The 23,442-nt window shown below is 35.2% G+C and overlaps 1 protein-coding gene across 10 annotated transcripts in view; it reads right to left on the bottom strand.

Moving 5' to 3' along the window:
• DMD (dystrophin) overlaps window positions 1–23,442 on the bottom strand; it is a 1,316,389-nt gene that overhangs the window by 726,827 nt on the left and 566,120 nt on the right. For all 10 annotated transcript variants that reach the window (XM_062600033.1, XM_062599961.1, XM_062599984.1 and 7 more), the window contains 5 exons: window positions 22,023–22,205; window positions 20,328–20,462; window positions 19,395–19,544; window positions 10,795–10,956; window positions 945–1,055 (listed from right to left, as the gene is read on the bottom strand). In XM_062600033.1, coding sequence (XP_062456017.1) covers window positions 945–1,055; window positions 10,795–10,956; window positions 19,395–19,544; window positions 20,328–20,462; window positions 22,023–22,205 — 741 coding nt within the window. The remainder of the gene's footprint in view (window positions 1–944; window positions 1,056–10,794; window positions 10,957–19,394; window positions 19,545–20,327; window positions 20,463–22,022; window positions 22,206–23,442) is intronic.

The following is a 23,442-nucleotide window of genomic DNA, read 5'->3' as shown; positions in this document are numbered from 1 at the left end:
AAAGAGTAACTTGTGCATTTTGAATTAAATGACCTTGCAAAAAGCTGTCTCCACAGCTTCTACGTTCTTCTAGGTCTCATCACCAGAATACTTGCAAAAAAAGGATCTTCACGAAAAGCTTGGTAAAGTTATCCTTAATAAGGTAAAAAACTAAAACCCCGATACCTGGAAGTATCTGACAAAGAGGAAGAGATGGCCTTGTCTACTGTTAATACTGTAAGCAAATTCTTTGTCCTTCCCTGCCAACAAATTTTGACACAGCTAACAATAATAACAACAACAATTTGGTTTGCAACCTGGTGAACTCTGGCACTCATGTCAAAAATAAAAGAAGCAAAACAGTCAAGAACCCTGGGCAGATTAATGGGTTAAAACCAGAGTATTGTTCCTAAGCATTAATCAAGCCTTCTTCAATTTCAAACAGGTCTTTTTATGTCTATTAATCTGGATGAAATAAAACATTAGCTAGCATTTTAAATCAGTGACTGCAATATGTTGCTCAGCATGGATTTTAGTACTCTCCTCATAGCCCTTACAATGTGAAGTATAAATGAAGATGTAAGAAATACACAGTACAAAGAAAACATTCAAATTATAGCTTTTATCTCTTAAACGCTATTCTGCCCACCTTCCCAAATACTTTTAACTCTAAGGATTTTTACGTGCGTTGCACGGTACACCAAAGAGCATCGCTGCGGTGCCGCGGAGCCCTGACGGCTCCTCACGCTCTGGGGCTGCTGCCCGCTGCTTAGGCGCACCCTAAGAAACAACCGGCAGGAAGAAAACACGGGCGGTACGCCTTACCCACACCAACTCCCTAGCTAGAAAGCAGCGGCTAAAATATAAGAGAGATCTTGAGAATATTTCTTACTGTGGTAACAGCAATACTAACGGTACTCGTTTGCGCGAGCGACGGAAAGACGCAGGAAGTAGAATCGGCGTACCTGCGCCACATCGATTTGGGAAAAAACTCTTTTCGCAGCCTCTTTACCCCGGTTCCGTTTCTTCGTTTCTTCCAAACTAATCTCATGGCTTGTTAATTCAGACTGTATTTTCTGTTGAAAAACAAAGACAATAATAATAAGTGTCTGAAGAAAACTTTTATCTTGTTAGGATTATTTGGAATAGTTAATTTTGAAGCATATTAAAATAAAAGATACACAGTACATATTGGATAATTGGAGAATACTATAAAGAGTTATTTGTTTGCTGCCCTGTAAATTATCCAGTTTAGTTTCTCTTGAACATAATAATTCCTTCTCCTACTTGAACATATAACTCTGACTCTGTGACAATAATGACATAAATTTGCTAAGGAAATTGCGACTAAACTGCAGACAAAAATACAAAAAAGTTCTTTCTTCGGAAGAAAAGCAACTATCTTCATTGGGAAGAAAACCGAAAAGTAATTGTCGAAAAGAAAAACACAAACAGAAAAGTGATTTCCTTTGCTATTCCCGTGTCTTGTTTATTATTTTCACAGTGTCATCAGTAGAGTTGAGAGAAATCTGATCAAAGTATCTTCTATGTATAACAATATTTCCATCCCACAGATGTTGTGTTATATATAGGATATTATTCAATTTGTGGCATATTACTAACCAGAATCTGTCTTCAGTGTCTGTAGATATGGTAAATGCATAATGACATGTAGGACATTAATGCACTGCCTTTATCCATTTTCTAACATTTCTGGTTTTCACTTTCTGCAAGAACCAGTTTGGGATCAAATCACCACAATAAAAATATCAGCTTTCTTGGCTTGTCATTATTCAACCTTACAAGAAGAAACAATCAACTTAAGCAATGCTGGATAAGACAATGCAGTGGAAAACAATTAATGTAATATATATTGCTACAACATAATTCAGAGTAATCCAAATAATTTCACACTGAAATTGTTAGAAAATGAGAATCTGGTGTAATTGGAATTGCTAGACAAGCAGCACTAAGGGCAATTGCTGTATGAATTGAAAAGAAATACAGGATATTTCCCCACCAGGAAAGATATTTAAGGCTTATACTGATGCAAGAAAAAGTGATTTTAGATTTTTTTTCTATGTTTTACAAGCACTTCGCAGATATACTCAAAACTAGCTGTAAATTTAAATATATGCACAAGCATTTACCTTTATACTCCAGTTACTTCTAAAATATGAAATTTGTGTAGTTCAAAAAAGAAAAGAGGAGTATAACTTTAAAGAATTATGCAAATGAGGAAAATCTGTTTCCAATTGTAATGTGGTTCTTAAAGTTTGATTATCAGTAAAAATCAGTATCAAATTATATGTTAATCACACTTTCATAGGCTGTTAATTACAAAGCAGGGTACATCATTCGCTCTACTGTATAGGGGTATTGCAAGGTGACAACTTGCATGCAAATGTAACATGTATGTAATAATACTAGATTTAAAGCAGTTTCTCACAAGTTGTATTAGAAATACATTAAAATACATTTTAGAAGATAAAGACTTACAAAAAAGAAAATTAAGAAAATATTTTTATGAGTCTCAACTACCTAGTATTCTTTAGAGAAATAAAATATTTTTCTGCAGGAAAGCATTTGTAAAAGCAAAATGATTGACAGAAAGCTGTCAATTGACAGGAAATTTTTCATCTAAGTTTATCATACTTGTACTTTTTCTACTTTTCAGAGTGAGCATTTTTTTTTTCACATTGTGAAAGCCATTATTGAATGGTCAGTTACATTTGGAGCAAGTACTGGAATTTTCTAGATACGATATTTTACTACTTTTGAGAAAACCAGGAAGGGTCAACTGCAAGTACAATGTAATACAAGGAGAGAAGGCTTATTTAATAGTTGAGAATATTTCTTTTCCGCTTGTTTAGAATTTCCCTCTGGAAGAGTACAAGGAGTGTAAAAGAATTATTTATTGTTTGTACAGCAAATGGACCAAGTTATTGACAGTGACTCAGAATTCGTCAACTCATTTCTTGATGTCTTTTAAATCAGAATTGTATATACAAAGAACTTGTGAGTCTGAATGTCAAAGGAATATATTATATCACCTCTGGTATTTCAACTGTTTGCTTCTGCCTTTAGAGCACCTCATCAATTAATTCTGATTTTGTGCTACATTTTCCAGTTTACTTTGCTGAACCTCAGAGTCACTCTGGAAAGCATATAATTGAACAATTCTTATCTGAATAGGTCAGGACAGCACAGTAGAGATAAGAGGAGGGTTTTAATAATTAGGTATTATGGGACATTCCACGGAGATTGTTCTATCTTCCCTTTTTAAAATTGCTCTGCAGGAGAGAGATGAAGCATCACCTTCTCTGACATCAAAATACGGAATTAGAGGGAACAAGCACATTAGAGGAAAGCATGAAAGAACAGTAGAAAAGATTACATCAAGAAAAGATTTTCTGTAATTGCCACTGCTGCTCACAGTATTAGTAGAAGGATTAAACTGGTCCTGAATAGATACAAGATAATTTATGACACCTGTCTGTGCTCCTTTTTATCATTAAATTTTGACATGACCAATTTGATGTTCTTTTTTATATATCACCCCTTTTGACTCATGAATTTATTACAGTCTTCTTCTAAATTTCCATAAGAAAATACCAATTTTCTTCATTTCTACTATTGTTGCCTCCATTCTCTGCAATGCTTCCTGTTTATATTGTTTTTTAACAGAGAGTAAAATCAAGACAGCAAGAACTGTCTTCCTTTCATTTCTTGCATAATGCAGTATAATGTAGGGTATGTAACTAACATATACCACTATGCTTAAATTATTCCATACCACAGGTTATGGATTCTCATTTTCCACCACTCATTGTTAAGCATTTTTTAAAAATAGTTTAATAATTTGGAAAATTTATATATTCACATATGTATGTGTATATATAAATATGTGTGTATATATGTGTATATATATATATAAACCAAATGATATATATAAGATTAAACTATTGTAATGAGGACTGCTTCTAGAGTAAAAGGATTTCGTCTCAGGGGCATTCAATCCATTATTTCTCTCCATTACTAATCTTGATTTTTAGAAGGTGAACAGTGAAATGAAGACAGCCTGGCTACACTGACATCAAAAAGCAGAGAATTGGTGCTGTAGCTGGTCCTTGAAGAGCCTTTTATACCTTGAATCAGAGAAACGAAAGCCAAAAGAACTAACCTTAAAGTTCTTTCACTTAATACCTGAGATAATGTGTTACAAAGCTACCTGCAATCTAATGCATCTATAACAACATTTTTTTAAAAAGCTAATAGAGCGTAAAGACAAACCTTGAACTATAAGGCTTGACTAAATGTCACTACATATCAATACCTGACAACATAATCAGAGAATCAGTTGAAGTATTCAATAAAATAGAGAAATGCCAGACCGCAATGTTCAGCAAAATTAGAACAATGGAAATAAATCTGGAAAAAACCTTCAGATATTTAATTAAAAGGAAATGATTTAGTTATAATCAAAGAATAAAAATAACAAAACATAAGAGCATATGTTAACTGAAATTGTGGGACAAGGTAGCTGTAGTCTACATCTAATATGCACAAACAGATCTTTGTATGATTAACACTGAAAAGACTGCACTATGATAACATTCCCAGTCAATGGAGTATCAGCAAATTGCCAAAAAGTTTGAAAGAGAGGCTGAAAAAAACCCAATAAAAGTGTTAAAACATTGGTGAAACTGCTTTCTTAGGGCAGGTTGAGGATACCATTTTATGTCTCAGAACCAGAGTTCACCTTGCTTATTTTGTCTGCTCTTTAAGAAGGAAGAAGTCCCTGCTGGTTCTGTTATCTTCAGGAACAGGCCAAGGCTACAAGAAGCATATCTGATACTGCACATTATGCTCCAAACTGCCTAAATTTCAAGTTGCCTGACCTCACTGTATTTCCTTACACTGGTTGCCAGAAATTCATAATACAAGGAAGACTTGCACTGTATTCAGAGATGACTCTGCTGGCAAGGTCAGCAAATTAAACCTTCTCAAAAGCTGGACAAATCCACAAGAAAAAAGATTCAAATGATATGTGTACTAACACATTCCCAGTTGGAAAAGGGGTGATTTATATACTGATATCATTTGAACTTAGAGTGAACATCTAATAGATAAAATATTTTCAATGGACATAACACTGAAATGACAGTGGCCAGTTTCCTAGTCTGAATTTGACATATAAACTTGCACAAGAAAATACAGTAAACTTCATGAATTACTGGTAATTAAAAACTTGCAGCAAAATGATTAGGTTGAAAACAAACTGTCAGAATTAACCAAAATTTTCCCTTCTTTCTGATCTCTTTTTCCTTTTAAAGTCCACTGTAGGAGAACAATAATTCATTGAAAAAGTGTTTACTATTTGAAAACCTGATTTCTAAAACTTGTTCCTGAACAAAAGGGTTATTTCCATTCTGTGACAGGATCATAAACTGGCCTGATCCTCAGAGAGAAGCATGTCCCGTTTTCTCCACGGGAAGCTTAATTCTGGGAAGACATCAAAAGGCTTTTGGATCTAAAGCAAAGGTTTAGAACCAAACATTAGAGCCAGGTAGCCCTTTAAAGAGAGGTCACTTGGATCTCTTGGATGATACGCAGTACACATTTTTTTTTTTTTTTTTTTTTAATCATTCTCGCTGACCTTGCAGGGTTGGTCCTTTCCTCACAAGATACTTTTCCTGTCTAGCAACTTCTCAGTCTAGTCCTTTTGCACAGACTCTTTTAAGAAGAACGCACTGTGCAAAACATGCTTACAAAGTAAACTAGGAACGCACTAAGCAGTTATACCATCTTTTACTATACCCATGCTAGCCTCTTCATATTCCACATCCTCCAACAAAATAGATCAGGCAACACTAACATTGGCCAATAAAAGAGTGTTTAACTCTTAACTGAAAATTACACAGCCTGACTAGTAAGTATTTCAGCACTGAGTGGTGGTTCCAGAGCCCAGGACCATTAGATTAATTTCAATCTCTTCCACTGGTTGTTCTAGGAAAACAAGTTCTAATTTTAGCACAGTACATCACTTTTCTACTGTGGATTTCACTAAGATCTACCGCCTGAAAAGCCTTGGAATGGCCAGCAACTCTGAGCTCTGCACAGTAAGGTGGATAATATGACATGATTCGGGCAGAATGGTGAACAACTAGTTCTCTGCTTTTGTGTAAACTAATTCATTATGAACTCTATATGCCAGTTTACCTCTGCAATGAACGAGTCCTTCACATAACTCTTATATCAAAATTGTCTAGAAACAAAGTTGCAGCTCTGGCTGTGTTTTGCTCATGTAGTTCATAAAAACACATCAACTCATGTGAAGACACAGAAAAAAACCCAATATTTATTTTTTAAAAAATTGCATACAATATGTGTTTAATTGAATTGCAGAGAATAGCTTGTCAGTTCCTCTTGGTGTATTAGTTTTTTCTGATTTATATACCTGTAAATAGCATTCGGTCAGCATAGCTGAGGTCTCAAGAATGGTGCTCAGTTTAACCTCACTTTAGCTTATTTCAGTAATGGTTCAGGTATAGATATAGAATCATTATAAAATACTGAGCCTAACAGTACTGATCATTTACAATTCAATTGCTAGTAACTGCTAGCCAATTCCTATTGGTTTCTAAGGAGTCAAATCTCAGCCTGATGTACAAAGGTGAGAAAAAAAAACCAACAATATTTAGAGAGCAATCTGATAAGTCTGATCTTATAAACTGGAAGATCCTCATTCTAGGAAATATTAAAAAGCAGGTCTGAGGCAATTTCAAAACTCTTAGTGGTTACCTCTGAGAACTCTGAAAGGATGAGGAAGGTAACGTAAGATTAGAAAAATTAAGTTAAAGTATTCATCTTTAAAAGTGTAAAAAGAAAGAAAGAGAAATTGGAAATTTTAGTGTATCAAGAGCTGAATGATGTTATCAAAAGCCAATGACAACCAAATACTTTTGCAAAAAATGTAGAAAATTACATAATTTTATATGTACAAAATGATGATATAGCTCGAAAGTCAAACAAGTAATCCTTCTACTCAGCACTGGTAAGCTCTCAACATGAAGAGTGTATCTAGTTCTGGGAACTGCCTTCCAAGAAACTGTAACTGAAGAGAGTGCAAGGGAGAACAGCAAATCATTAGAGGATAGAAACATGACTGATGAGGAAAGATTTAATGAATTGGACATGACAGATATTAACCACTTAGTGCACTACAAGGTGTTTGGATGCTATGGAGATGATTAGAGAGTAAGAACCTATATAGTACAGAATTCTGAATATATATTCAAGATTAATTACTTAACAAAATATGAGCTTACATTTCTGAATAATGTTTACCAGCTAGTTCCTTTCTGACCACTGATATTCTACACACAGCTGAGCAAGACAATTCTCTAAATTTGCAATGCAGGAAAAGTAGGCGTAAATATCTTCAACGTTACACAGTTTACTAAGTAGACAGTTGTGAATTCTTTGCCCCAAAGTATTAGTCTGAAGGCAATGATGCATAGTACTATGCTCATTAAGTAAGACATCACGTAACTGAACAACTCTGCCATTATAGCATCATATTTACTTTGCTTTCAAACATACCACAATGATATTTTAACAACAGATTAAAAAGCATTTTCACTTAGGAAATAGTCAGATACGTAGTGCATGCTGCTACACAAGTGTAATTAAGGAGCTTATTGAGAAAACAAGGTATGGTATTTATTGCTGACAGATATGATGTTGTTCATTTATTTTCCACATTGCATTTTACATAAGTCTACAGGAAGAACAACAGACAATTTTTTTGGTACATTCAGTTGTTTGTCCCCTAATATGAAAAAGCAGGCCATGTCTCAGACTAAGTAGAATTACAAAGCTGAGAGTCTCTCTCCCCCACTAAAAGTTGTTATTTAATAATAAAGTTACAAATAATTATTTGAAAAATATTTTGTCATATAAATGTAATACTTTCAGTACAGAAGTCTTGTCTTCCTATCAGTTAAAGATCACTTGAGAAAAGTCCGCAACTGGCAAATTTCTGCAATGATGACTTCATTCCTTGTATTACCTTGATGTGTGTATGTGTGTATATATATATATAAGAATGAAAGAAAGTTCAGTTGGGCAGTGAGATCAAACACGTAAACAAATAATCGTTCTTCTGGAATATTGTTTTAAGCTTTACTCCATTCGAGTCTTTTTTTCATTACTATGCCCTGAGGAATCTGAATTGATTTATCTGTGTGGTTGCTGTTAGACTGTTTTGTCGAATACAACATCTTCTTTAGTTGTCCTTAAAATAAACTGATCAGTAGAAAGTTTGTTAGGTGGCAGTAGCTCTCTAGCATTAAATTCTCAGTGCCACATGGTGGAGTAAGAAGCACATGGAATTTGCATTCAGAAAATTATCCAAAAGAGACATACCTTGAAGATTTCTGTTTCTTTCTGAATAAACCAATCAGATCATTTTATTTAAAAAGGCTACCTAAATATCATCTTCTGAGATTCATTTCTGATCAGCTGAAACAAAAAAAGATGACTGCTCCTGCCAAAGCTACAGGCAAATTTGAATTTTTGAAGCAAACACACAGATTTGTAGAACCCACAAACACTAAAAGTTTTTCCAATGATAACATATGTTGTTTTAAAAATGCAACACGTTGCTCAGCTGTTTGCTAAATCCAAAATGGACCAAAAGATTCTCATTCCAGCTGTGCAGACACCGCTATAGGATATCTTATATGAATGAATTGCTTTCAACTCTGTGAAAGAGCTGTGCCAGCACAGACTCCATAGGAGCTGTGATCATTCAGCATGTACCTATTCTGCTGTTGTTTCAACCTGGTGGTTCGCTAATGGAATGAATCAGCCCATTTTCCTGTTTCAAATTCACTATTTCTTTCCCCCCTAAGGATTTTAAAGAACTTCATGACTGAACTTCAAAGTTTGCATTAAATCTACTGAGTTGTTAATTTAGTTTTGTCCATTGATCCAACTTGCGTCTTAAAATAAAAATGTAAGAGGGAAAAACTCAGCGGCTTCTACACTGGTTTTCCCACAGGGGATATATTATAAGCAGGTGAATTCAATGTCAGACAAAAAAGCACAAGAACAAAAACAAATTCTGCAAAACCACTGAACTGAATTTTTCCTACGAAAAAGTGTGTCAGTTAAATTTGGTTGAATTTTATGCTGCTTCAGTAGCTGAAGTTCTGAATAACTCCCTCTTATATAAAGTCTGTGATCACTGAACTCCCCATGATATAAACTCTGTGATCATTGTCAATACTGTATCTAAGGACATACATAAATCTGATGCTTCTATGGAAGATATGAAGCACCACTGAAAAATGCCATCATGTATAGGTCCGGATAAAAAAAACCCCATACTTTCACATTAAGTTTTCTCATGTGTTAGAGTTACATAATGAGATAAGTAGTTAAGCTGATACAGCTGATACATCTTTAACAAATGCTGGTTTATCTCCTATTTCACCTAATAATCTTCTACATTATTCACATTTCAAAGAAGAAAAGTAATTTAAGAGATGTTCATTAATATACTTTAGGATTCAGACTGGAACAGTAAGTCATCTGACTCTGATCCAATTCTCACACTGAAGTAATTTAGAAGCAATTTAATCAGAATCGTTTCAAAATAAGATTGAATGCAAATATGATCTTGTTTTCTAACTACAACTTTTTTATGCATACACATATACACGTACAAATATCTGCATGTACCAGCAGACACACTAGAAAAGAAACAGAAAGGAGCAACTATTTACATTTTAATTCAAAAGAGATAGAAACTTTTAGTTTTAAACAACATAAAACATGATTTTCAGGACTGTGTTACAACCACATTTCCTTTACATTTCAGCAAGCTGTACGGCTGATTAGCTCCTAGGCAAGCAGGTCTTCAGCCTCTTACAATACCTCTGAATATATTTAATACCACCTAAGCTACTCCTTGTAAGACAATCATATTTTAGAATGTTTTAAAACTACACAGGCAAACCAGAAAAAAAAAAAATTTTAATGTATATTCTAAAAATCATTATGAAACATTCATTTTCATTTTTTTTTTCTGTTTAGTTTTTGTAATCAGACTTCCTAAATTTAGGTTGAACTTACAGAAAAGTTGTTGCATGTGATATTGTACGTTAATCATTTTACACCAGTTATTTGATTTTATTCTAACTTGTGTTTTCACCAGTTTAATGATGCTCTAAAGCAGATGTTATAGAGGAAACAATGAAGGAGTACAAAGGAGAATTAGATATATAATTTTATTTCAAATTCAAAGGCTAAATAAACCATTTGTAAGGAAGGGAAAAAGTGTTAAGTTTCCATTAAACTTTTATCAGCTGTAAAACTGTAATATAAGCACATTTATGTGCACATTAAGTAATAATTAATAATGTTGTCTCAGCTTCAGTAATTTAGTAACAATCCCTAGGCCATGTAACAGCTTTGCAAAAGAGCCATCTAAGAGTAGTGAAGATGATGAATTTCTTCTTTCTAGGATGAGAATGGATTTTAAAGAGTCAAATTGCCATTTTAAAGCTGCTATATAGGCTCCTAAATCATTTTCTGTTCTCTGTATCTTCTGGACAGGTATAGATGAAACAGAAGGAAAATAAGAATTTACTTGAAAATTAACTTGAACTTCCCCAAGTAATCCAACCTACCATTCTGCACCTTCATATCGATCACGTTACATATCCCCCCTTATTCACACGAGCCGGAGGGACACCGAATACTCCTTGGTTGACTGCACATCAGTTCAGCCCGTACATGACTTACCTGTGCCTCCTGAGGGACCTGGGCTGCATCAACCCTGTCTGCAATGTAGGTTGTTAACTGCTTGTCAATAACAGCGAGCGACTCTTGGATTAAGCGGAGGGTTTTGTCAATCTCCTGGGCAGACTGAATACTCTGTTCGAGGCTCTTCTGCCTTCTCACGGCCTAAAAGCAATGACAACATTATTAATACTGCTAATAACAACACTTAGAATGAATAACTTTTCACACATTTGTTTTTTTTTTTTTTTCAAAAAAGGTAGGCTAAGAATCAAAACCAGTGCTCCTGACTTGTGCGCGTCCACCTTTTTGTATGATAAATTGCGCATCTTTTTGCCTCCCATTCAGCTCTTTTCAGTAAGAAACAGAGAAACAAGAGCCGCCAGGCTGCCCAGACAAGCTCTAAGGGTTGCAGGGCCCTGAAAAAAACAGTGCATGCACTGAGGATTTCTACGGTGAGTGGATGCTAGCAAAGCTGCACAGTAAAACCACCCTGCTAGTACAGTCTTTCACTCTGAGGCGTAGCAGTCCTCCTGATCTTATTATATAGTTGAAAGGATTTTGTTTTACTGAGAATAGGGTTACTGTCATCGCAACCCCATCCGAGACAATCCGCTGCAGTAAGAGAGATGGATAAAGACTCTCTCGAGAAGCAGCTCTCACCTGCGAGGCTGTGAAGTATAAATAGCTTTCTAGAACAGAGACATTGCCTGCTTTTAAAAAACAAAACAAAACAAAACAAAACAAAACAAAACAAAAAAAAAAAAAGGAAAAAAAAACCAGTCTTGTCTTGTCTTGTCTGTGGACTTTCCCCGTCTGACCGTAGTCTCTTTTAGTCTCAGAAGCTGACTCCTGCTTCTGTTCCACTAACAGTGCTGTGGTGAATTGCTTACCATCATTAGACAGTCCTTTTCTCCAGAAAGATGCTTTCCTTCCAAAGGTAGTTTTTATTTGTAACAGTTTAATATGGCAATTACCAGTAATTTACTGGTATTTGCTTCCATCTCTTATGCTGTTCGCCTGTTACTGCACTTAGAACGCAGCTTCTGCCTCGTAGCGTGTCTGCTCCATACACAGGACATAACTACTACAATCAATCTCAAACACAACATAGATTTTCTCTGGACAAGTTCAGCCATGCTGCTGACCACAAAATAAAGTGGCGAACTCTCTCTGATGACGTTGCTTGGTGACTTGCCATTTTTCAAGTCAAATCACTCCTTTTTTTTTCTCTTTGGTGAACCAGCTGTACTTTAATTTGATTTCATAGCTACTAGGAAATTCTTGATCTCTCAGCAATGCAGTGAGAATTGTTGACATTTCTTTATATTCTTCTTGGAGCTCAGCTTCTTTTAGAGCTTCATATTTATTGAATGAAAAAGATCATTTATTGTGATCACTCTTGCTACTTTTGGAATTAGTACAGGACCAACCAGTATGTACTATGTTTGTGTTTGTAAGCTGCTTTGTGCTATTTCAAAACAGCTGATCAGATAATCTTGTGTCACTGCCAGCTCGAGGAATCCTCCGTGGAACTGAGCAGCTCTGCAGAGCGGACCCGTGTTGTCAGTGTTAATGGCAGCACCTGAGCCACTAAGGTAATACTAGCTGACCAACGAACCATTTAAAACAGTGTTACTTCCCAGCACAGTACTAGGGCTTGCTACTTAAATGGCTTTGACTTTCATCTGAATTGAGTTTTGATATTAAAATGTTCTCAGCCTGCTCAAAGCAGCAGGGTTAAACCCCACAATTTCCATTTACCTTGGCAGTCCCCACTACTAACTGCAAGCCTGGCTGCGAGTGGGTCGCCCCACTACTATACTAAACAGTGAAAGACAACTAGGACAGAGAGAAGGTGAGGAGGTTTCTATAACCCCCTCATAAGGGCATCTACCTGGAAGCGTGGAGACCTGTGTCTGAGAAGAAAAGCTCTCGCATTTCCAGCCTACCTTTACTGATCTCTGGCTAACTGGTAGGACCAAAACGCGTTGTCGGTTCATTTGTGCTGAGGGCTGCAGTGTTCTGAGGTTCAGAAGCACCCATCATTTAAAATGAGACACTGAAAAAGTTCCATTCTTTTTTAGTCATTAAAATATGTCCTAACGCTTTTTGGAGAATTCAGTGTACTGGATACATATTTGATGCTGAGGCCTTTTGAAAAATGACTTCTAGGTTAACGCCTGCTGGCTACTATTTGCAGCTAGACACTTGCATAAATTGGCTGGCAGCCTCTGGATCAGCCAGCACATATGCAGTGAAATGTGTTGCCAGACTAGGGATCTGGATTTTACAGTAGTTATCAGCATATGGAAATTAACAGAAATCTTAAAATTATATGACAATATGAGGTGCCTTAAAAGTTGCCATCTTATGCTGGTATCAGCAGAAAATATATCAAAACTATATATATCAAATATATCAAAATATATCAAAATATATCAAAATTGTATTTTTCAAACAGAAATCGAAAATATTCCCAAACTCATTCGATCAAACACTAAAGTAGATACAGCTAAGAAATAATTACAATAAAGCCTTGCTCTTGGCTAAGCCTGACTGAACATTTATGGCTGGATTTCAAATTAATATGAAGTCAGATAAATATGTATATGTTATGAATATGTGCACACATATGAATTTTATATGCACATAAAGCAAGGATACACACACATACAGACAGACAGACACATTCACAAACACAAAGCATACCCCTTTCTCTTCCAAAAAAACAGCTTAGCCCAGTGTGACTGAATTTTTATGGCTGGATTTCAAATTAATATGAAGTCGGATGGATATAAATCTATGTATGTACATATGAATTTTATGTACACACCAAGCAAGTATATGCGTGCACGCACATACACACAAAAAGTGCTCCCCTTTCCCTTCCAGAGAAGCAATGAGGACTAGAGGAAGGAAAGTTCATTCTCCTCAGAATGTATTTGATTATATCCCAAGGACCTGTGCGACGTTTTGCATCTAGCAGGTGAAAGTACACCTTTTCCATAAAACATTACACAGTTTGAATGGATGGATAACATCAGACCAAGGTATTAATTCATTGTTACACGAGAGGAATTATTTGGCAGTGGGAATGCAAGAACAGAACCCACCACTAGGAAATGAAACCTTCAGATCTATCATACTATTCTCAGATTATATGAGAGTGATGCTTTAAAATTCTTGTCTGTGTTTGCAGTACCAGAATATTAAGACGTGTACATTTCCAAAATTATATTTATAATTGTAAAGACACAGCTATATTCAATATATTGACAAGCAGACTGATACAGCAACTAAAATAGCTGAGGGCCTGTCCTTGTCCTTGAGAAGAAGAAAAACAACCATTCAACTGTCTGAACTCCCTGACCCAAAAGGGTGTTTTCTCTGTATTGCCAGCTAGGAACAGACCCTGGTCTGCACCCTCGCCTGAACCGTGTTCCTGCCTTGGCTCAAAGAGAGCTAGCTAGCACTGGCAGAGGGTGGACTAAAACTTAAATTGTAAGGACAGCCAAAGGTCAGTAAATCAAGCCTATACCCTGACTCTGCTTAATTTACACTATAAATGTAACCAAAGAGTTTTCCAAGTAATCCTATGAACAGTACTATACACTCAAAGACATATATGTGAAAATTTAAGATATTTCTCCAGTACATATCAGCTGACCTCCCAAATTAATCCTGTTCACTCTCACTAGAATTGCAGAATACTTATCTACTCAAGCAGGGAGAATGCAAGAATATGGAAGATGCTTCTTCCTTCTCTTTCAGAAGAAAAGAGAGTTACTGATGGAGATATTGGAGGGCTTAAAAGAAACATCTGACCTATTTTACTCTTATGATTGTAAACCTGAGTTTCAAATTTGTCCTTAAATCTTGTGTGTGTGTGTATGTGCAGAGATGTATATGCATATTTTTAAAAAACTGAAAGTTAAAATTGTGTATATATATATAGACACACACACACATATATATACACATATATATATAACTACATACTCTTTAATTTTAGGTGATCTATTTTGTTTATTTCTGTGAAAGAACACCATATTTTTATATTTCCTCTGTGGAAGAAATAGATGGGTTAATACTGCAGTATATAAATGGGTCTGAGGATGTAACAAGAAGCTCTGGCTCTGCTATCAGATTATAGACAGTAAAGCTGAAGGTTCCAGTCTCCAAAGGGAATTGTCTCACAGTTAATTGCTAAACAGGAAATCTCAGGAAAATAACCAACTGTTTAGTTATTTCTGAGCCAGTGAAATGTTGACAGCTGTCAAGGAAAATAAAAACAAACATAGAAATCTGTTGTTAAGAAATATCAGAGTGAAGGCAAAAAGAAAACATATATGTGGTCTGAATTTTTTAGGAAAGTCTCTACAATTGCTTTACAATATACAATTGATTTTTTAAAAGCTGTTTTGATGATTAAGCATAAACATTTAATCCTTTATGATATGGGGAATTGCAGAAATCTATTTACAATTCAATAAAGATCCATGTTTGGTAAACTCAGGAAACAGTAATGTTGTATATTATCCATATAAAATGTCATATTAAGAAGAAGGTTGCACTTAGGGGCAACCATATACTAGGAAACTGGAGGTGCTCAAATATTTATGTTAGTTCATTTCTTTAATGCTAAATATTATGAAGTTATATTTAGAGACATAAGTCACACATTTCTTACATATTACTGAGATGCTAGTTAGTATGTTAAAGTTATACACAAGTAGAGTTCTGCTGTTGAGGTAGCACTCAGTATTTGTGCTGTGGGAGATAAATGGGGCATATCTTTTCCCATATTACAATATTTTGACTATAGGGTATATTTATTCATAATGCAGGAGTGAATCCACTAATTAGTCTCAGAGTAATAGCTTATGGAATAAGGTCTGTTAAGAAAGACAGGACTATCTTAGTATCTTTTTTTGGCTCACTTATATCCTCTAATTATTGAGGGATGTTACCACAAGGTAAAATTAAAAGCTGTAAAACTTAATCTTTAAATTTCCTTCCTAATATGCTTAAATTACTTGAAGATTTAACCTGAAGTCTAGGCTTCATAATGGTTGTGATTGAGAAACATTACAACATCTCTTTACTTTTTCATCAAATTGTCAATATGTTAATCTCCATTTTTCATTTGGAATCAGATTGGGTTAGTAGTTAGACTTAAACTGGAAACATCTTTCTAACATTCAGAGTGTTCATTTACTGACTTCTAACTTCTGTTTGAATGTAGATAAGTTCCCTTGAATTCTGCTGCTTATCATCAGATTTTTTCATGACTTGGTACAGAAAATTGGGGATATTCAGAGGGCTTTTTGTGTATGAAATCAGGACTTTCAAATAGTCTTACTGTGCGATTGAAGAATACCCTTTTTTTCACAATAATAGGCACTAAATTAGTTTTCATGACAAAGGGTTCCAAGTATTTCCCATATCCTCAAGCTAGAATTAACTTTTCTGCAAGTTTTAGTAATGTTTCGTAATGTGTGCTTAAAGTAAGTGGCTACAAGCAATTGACTTTTCAACCGCAAAGTGATAATCGGCTTTGGTCAGCGGTATTCTAAAACTGCAAAAAAATACCAGGGAAGACATCTGTATCTCTTCAGATTATCACTGCAGACAACTACTGCCTCAAAGCCTATAAAGGAAGGCCTCGTAGCCTTCAAAGCAGACATGTGGAAATGGGGCACGAAGACTTCTGCTCTCCTCTTGAGAGTACAGCAAAAGATGAAAATTATAACAAATAAGGAATATGTGGTGTTCAAAAGAAACACAAAGTATTGGGTAATTTTGAGGGAAGTCCTAAAGAAAAGAGAAAGACCCTGAGGGGGGGGGAAAAAAATCTATCTGAATGGTAACTTTTTATCCAGGTTTACACAAGAGTATCTTCAAGAATATCTGGTTAACTTCCCCGAAATTTGTTGGAAAGGACATAAATCACTTTCAGCCTTACAGGGAACGACAGCCTCTTGCAATAACAGCTTGAAGTTCTTCAGGCAACAGCACATCCAATATAAACGATTATAAGTGAATCAGTCCTTGAAAACTAAAGACAGGGTGTATGTTGCTTATCAACGAGCTCCAGACGTTCAAAGGCAGAACTAAACACACTCTGTCTTTGTTAACTAAGGGAGATAAGGCATACAAACATAAAACCATTATCAGCATTTAAAAATTAATCTCTATCTCAGTAGCAATGCCATATTGTCTTACGGAATCATTCATACAGCAATGGGTTGGTTTGGTTGCTCTATTAATAGCGAATAAATATTTCACATACGTGTTTTTACCCACATAAGCTTATTGTCTTGGTAATTACCTGCACTATTATTCAAATAAAAATAAATAACTTAACTACATTAGTATAGTCTATTAGCCAACCTGAAGAAGGGACCTTGAACACAAGCTGCATAGTGTTATGTTGTACCTGCAATGCATTTTTATGCAAGGAGAGTGCAAGCTGTTTAGATTTCAACATGACTACACAAACAGCACAGAAAATTCAATGTCCAGAATCTATGAAACAAAGTATGCAGGAATTCAGTTCAACAGTTAATAAAACATTTTGTTGTGGAAAAGAGGTAACCATAAGGTTGAGTAGTAGTGTAACTGAGTCACTTGTGATTCATACAGTTTCTTTATACCTCTTACATTCAGATAGAGACCTCACAGTTAATATTCTATGACTAAATTTCAGATCTTCTAGCTTTCCAAGAAAGGGGAAACTTTTTTAATTTTCTATTTTGTCCTTCTCATTTAAATTAACCTGGAAAGCAGTATTTTCTAATACATTTGCATATATGCCAATCAAAACCTTTTGCAGAAATCTAGTTGGTATGTCACACACTATCTTCATGTGGTACTTTCCATATTTAACCCCTGCAGTTAGCAAAAAGCTGATTTAGTGCCTGTTATTGTGAGGAGTATTATTCTTCCATCACACAGCAAGACTACTGGGAAGTCCTGTTTTCATACACAGAAAGCAAATGTTCCCATTTTTCTATACCAAGTTCTGGAAAAATCTGGTAATAAGCAGCAGAATTCTAGGGAACTTATCTGCCTTCAAACAGTTAGATGTCAACTAAAAAAAAAAAAAAAAAAAAAAAACAGGTAAACAAAAAGTTTATTTGTTTTTGCCTTAGGACATTGTCTAGCAATATGGGACTACACAAGTGCCCACACTGGACCAGAACTACTACCAGGTAATTATTAAAGGGAAACAGCCTCTCTCCCTCGCTACCCTGCAAGTTTAAGTTTAAAACAGTTGAGGCCTCTGTCTTAATTTTTAGTGTAGTATTTTAAAAACAGTGGAAGTAAAGACAGATACATTTCAACCATGATAAAAATAAGCAAAGAAAAAAAAAGGGGGGCCATTGTAGCAGATTGTTATCATTCCTTCACAACTGCTTCCCAAAACCTTTCCTTGATATTGCTTTGCCATGGAAACTGCATAACTTTTGATTGTCTTCGAAGTTCACCTTTAAGACTGTTCTGATTCTAATCATTTATATTTTAAAAGGGAGACCTGAACTGCACAGAGTATTTGAAATGTGGGCAAATCATGGATATATGCAGTGTCATTATGATGGTCTCTGTTTTCTTCTATTTTCTTCTCTAATAATTTCTGATACTCAGTATGCCTTTCTGACCTTTTCCACATAGGTCAGATGTGGAAAACTGACATCCTGACATCTTCCTGGTATTTCTTTTCATAGCACCAACACGTTCCTTCTGAGTACTAACATTCTACTTAGTAGTGATAATTTCTTATAAGTCAGGGCTGATTGTCCTTCATGAGCATCATCTTTTATATTTTTACACTGAATTTTAGTTGCAAGTTAACTGCCTAGTTACTCTGTCCTGTAAGGTTGTTGTGCATTTCTTGAGCATTTGTCCTAACCCTTACTACTACTCTACTGCTTTGTAGTTAACTACTAGTAGTTCAACTATTTCATCCTTTGGTGAATTTCATTTGGACCTGCCATTACACACAGACACACATTTATATTAGTACACACATGGACATATATTAAATAAAGCCACAAGTATTCCAGTTTTGGTTGTAAAAAGTATACTGTCTCATTAGTAGGATCTGTCAGAGAATTAGTAAAATTTTCTTCATGGAGTCTGTAGCAAAGATGAAAAAAGCTTTTCCAGTCCCAAGAAGAAACTTTATATTTTCTCACATTGCTAGATTTCACTTCCCTTGTGTCAAACATGTTTCTATACTGATGTCTCTTTATAAGGTCTTTTATTGACATAAACATCCTTTATTAATTGCTTAGCAAAGAATATACCTGTAAGAGTATATTATTCCTGACATTAATTTTTAAATTATGGTTTGCTTCTCAAAAGCAGTTTTGGCAAAGATGTTCTAAATATGACAGTTAAATATTAAATCTACCAAACATTGTTTTTCAAAGAAGGTCACTTGAATTTTGAAATGTCAGGATTACCTATGCAACTGTTGCGCTTCTAAAATAAGCCTGTGTTAGCGCACTGCTTAGTGCACAAGCTACACCAACAAAATAATTTCATTTTTAAGGTACTAAACTGTCAGCTGTTGAAAGGTCAATTATTATAAATACCTCCTGCTGCAGTTCTTCCCATCGGGTATTGAATTTCTCCAGTTTCTCATTAATCAATTCATCCAATATTCCACCATCAGTTAAAGTCTGGGCCAGCTCCCGAATCTGACTGCGATTATCTTCTGGATGTCTCATTAAACTTTCCAAAGACTGAAATAAGGCCAAAAAAGTGATTCGTTCTGCTTTCTCTGACTTGAAAGAAAATTCCAGAGATCAATCATATTTTTCTTCAAAACATAAGTATGAAACTTCACATTTCAGACACAGTGAAAGTAGAGGTAAAAATATCAGTGTCCTATTTTGGTCAACAAATGTTCTGCACTAAGCATTAACAAAATCAAAGAATGATATTTCATAAAGCAATAAATTGGGTTCTTACTCTTAAATAAGTGGACCATGCCCAATCAGTTCAGTTGGAGAAGCTGTGAAGTAGCTTAATGGATGAAGTCCAAGAGCAGAAATGCATAATCAATGTAACATTTCACATTTTGAGCCACTAAGAGTATTAAGTTAATTTCTACAAATTCGAAAGATTTCATGAATAAAAATAAAGTAATAATAACACAAGGGAGTTGCAATGCTAGGATGAAATCTCAATTTCTCTGAAGTCTTAAAGGGTTTTTAACTGAGGCTAGTGGGGCTGTTTTTTTTTTTTGTTTTTTTTTTTTTTTTTTTTTTTTTTAAGTACATGTTTTATTATTGTTGAAGAGTGTGTTCAACATCAGGCATAACTTGTGAAAACGAAGCAAGTATTTCCTCATGGAAATCTAAAGTGGATCTAAATTCACAACCTGATTTGTTAGATCAAATGAGAACATAACATTTTCCAAATATTCTGCATTTTATTAATGTGAATGCTGATTTGTTTGTAATGTAATGCAGTTTACAATTTACCAGTGCATCTGATTTGACTTTATTTTAGTCAGCACTTACATCCAGTGACTCGGAAATCTCTTCTGCACCTCCCTGGATGTTTTCAGTTGCCTTGAGTTTCAACTCCATCTCATTCAACCATTTATTTTCTGCATCCAAATATGACAATAATTCACGCCAACATGCCCATACCTCCTGATGAGGGGAAAAAATATACGTATATGTATGTAAAGATTGAAAATATTACAGCTAACTTTCTTTTACTAAAACATTGAAAACATGACACGCCTCATCCCCAAAACACCATGATCTCACATGACAACAGTGCCATATGGTTGATTTTTTTCCAGAGCTCAATAGTATATACGGTTTCCATATAAATATAATACACAACCACTTTTTTTTTTTTTTGGCATAAAAAGAATTCTTCTTCAAAACACAACTTGAATCTTTTCTGATTCACTTTTCTTTATTTATGCTTTTGAGTAAAATTTTCTCATAAGAGCTGTATGTACAAATTACCAGATTTTTAAAGATTTGTATTAGACATCTATGTTTTTATTATAAGATGTAGCTAAGTTGCTTATATAGTCTGTATGCTAATTACTTAAAACATAGATTCATAAAATGTTTGAAAACACAGCTTTTAAAATTTTTAACTGAAATCTATATGAAAACTCATTCTAAATCACATTTAGTGCAATTTTAGACTACTAAAATGCTGGAATAGAAAACATAAAGCTTTAAATTCCATTGTTATTCTATCAGAATTAAAAAAAGAGTCTGCTACTTTACAGTATCTGAAGATACTGTAACAAGCAGAAAAAATGGCATTCTATACACAGGCAAAATATTCAAACTATTCACAAATAGTCTTTATTTTCTTTTTTTAACTAGAGTTTAAACAATTTTATTAAGTGGTATTAGACTTTGTGTAGCTCTAGTTTCCCAGAGTACAATTCATCTCACCTGTTATCATACAAAAACATAGGTTCTAGTCTAAGAGGAGGTTAGAGAGGGATCTTGCCATATGATAACAAGAACTATCAAATGGTACTTTCCTTATGATGATGATGATGGTGACTTGCCTTCTACCCTGGTGTACTTTCCTACTCCAGTGACTACAGGAAACCTAGCTTACCAGCTTAGGCTAGATACTTTCTGCACCTAAACTTGGAGGATATAAATTCTCTCCCAAGTATATAATTGTCCTCTGCAAAATTACCTGCTGGAACTTAGTTCACATCACAAAGCCCAATCTAATTCACTATGATAACTGTGCAATATGAAAGCAACTCTAGGAGAAGAATTTTTAAAGGAGTTGGCCAAAAGGGCATAGCCAGCTCAAAATGCATGAGTGTATTTAGCTTGCCACAGACCACGTTCCCATGCTGAGACTACATCACATGTCCACCTCCAGCACCATTTACTCAGAATCCTCAACCATGGAAGAAAGAGGAGCTGTTGAAGGCAACATCATGGGATTTCCACAGGAGCCAGGTGCTATGTTTAATCTCGGGAGCAATAAGAAGCCAGGGAAGCCATTGCTGTCTCCCAAGTAAGAACCATGCCTGAAGGTTCTCTTTAATTTGGCTCTCCAGCACACATGATTCTCAGTAAGATTTAGCAAATGGCACTTGGTATATGGCTCATAAGGTGAGGATAGCCTTCAGCTACTAATGATCTTGACTGCCTTTTTTTAAACTTATTTCTGCAGTTAGAATGGCTATAAATATGACTGACAAAATAACCAACCTCCAAAGTTTTGCACTTTCCATTCAGCCTGCTGCAGAGTCGCTGGTAGTTGGTAATTAGAACATCAAGCTCATTTTTCAAAGCCTGATGAGCTGCAGGTGGAGCCTTTGCTATAAAATTATTCACAGAATCAGTAATAAGCTTCACTTTCACTTCCTTCTGTATGGCCTCCTCCTTTGCTCTCTGCAAAAAAAGAAGTTGTAGTTTTGGTTTGAGAAGGAAGCAGATTTCAAGTAACTATATCTGGTTTCTACTCTACCAGGAAAAAAACAGGAGTCAGTTAACTCCCATCTCTTCTGATGTAATCTTGAATGGATCAATAACACTTTTCCTCTGCCCTTTTCATTTTGGAGATAACACAGGATACTATATATAGTTTAAGACTCTTTTACAACTATTTACTTTTCTGGAGCTCTCAGAAAACTAAAATATTTCAGTGATTTTTGTCAAGAAAGTGCTCCTAATACATCTTCTATAATACCTTATTCACAGCAGAGATCTCTCACAAATGGAGAAATTCATTTTCAGTTCCTATCCAAATCCAGTTTCCAACTTCCTTCACTTTTTGCTACTCTCCTTAGTTATGCCATTGCATTAATAAGGTACAAGATTTTCATATCTATTATTGTTTCTTCTGGCTGCTTACAGTGGGACAGTGTGTATATCTGTAAAAGTGTAACAAGCTGTAACTATTGAAAATACAACGCTGAGATCTCTAGTGTCTTAAGTGTGTACCGGATTTGACAGAAATTTGAGATGAGAACTCCTGGCCCAAATGCATTAAAACAAAACCTTGCTCCTTGCCACCTCCTTCATGTCTGGGTCTGAGAAACTTCCACAAACCAGAACATATGCGACTGGGATTAGGCTGTCGTTGCAGGAGACAGCTTGCCAGCTTGTCCATGACTATCCTCTTTCCTGGCTGTGGGAAGAAATTGGCCACAGAATGAACAAAATTTCTGGTCCAATTTTTGCCTGTTGTGTGACAGGAGAGGAGGCTGCAAGCCTTCAGGGAAAGGATCACCAGGAGCAGGCCTAGGGATGGACGACAAATGTGCTTGGTTATCTGCAGAGGTCCAGGTGTTCTAGTTTAACATCCTGTACTTTAAGATGGAAGTACAGAAGTTTCACTTGGAAATCCTTAATGGAGATTATGTCTAAAACTATACACTTCATCTACTTTTTTATGCAGTGTAAGGTACAAATTTGAGTTTGTTGTTTGATTCCTGAACAATAACTGCATTTCTTCAGCAAATATTCATTTTTAATATCATATTTGTCTCATTTATGAACCCAGCTTGTTCTATTTCATTCTATATATTGCATAGAACTGGCACCAAGTCATTTCTGTAAGTTTAGAAAGAAGTAATCAATTGCAGGGTCAGCTGCTCCCCAAAACTGATAAAACCCTCTGGATAGT

Source organism: Rhea pennata, chromosome 1 (assembly GCF_028389875.1).
Source record: "Rhea pennata isolate bPtePen1 chromosome 1, bPtePen1.pri, whole genome shotgun sequence".
Lineage (NCBI taxonomy): Eukaryota > Metazoa > Chordata > Aves > Rheiformes > Rheidae > Rhea > Rhea pennata.
This window is presented reverse-complemented; position numbering and strand designations above follow the sequence as displayed.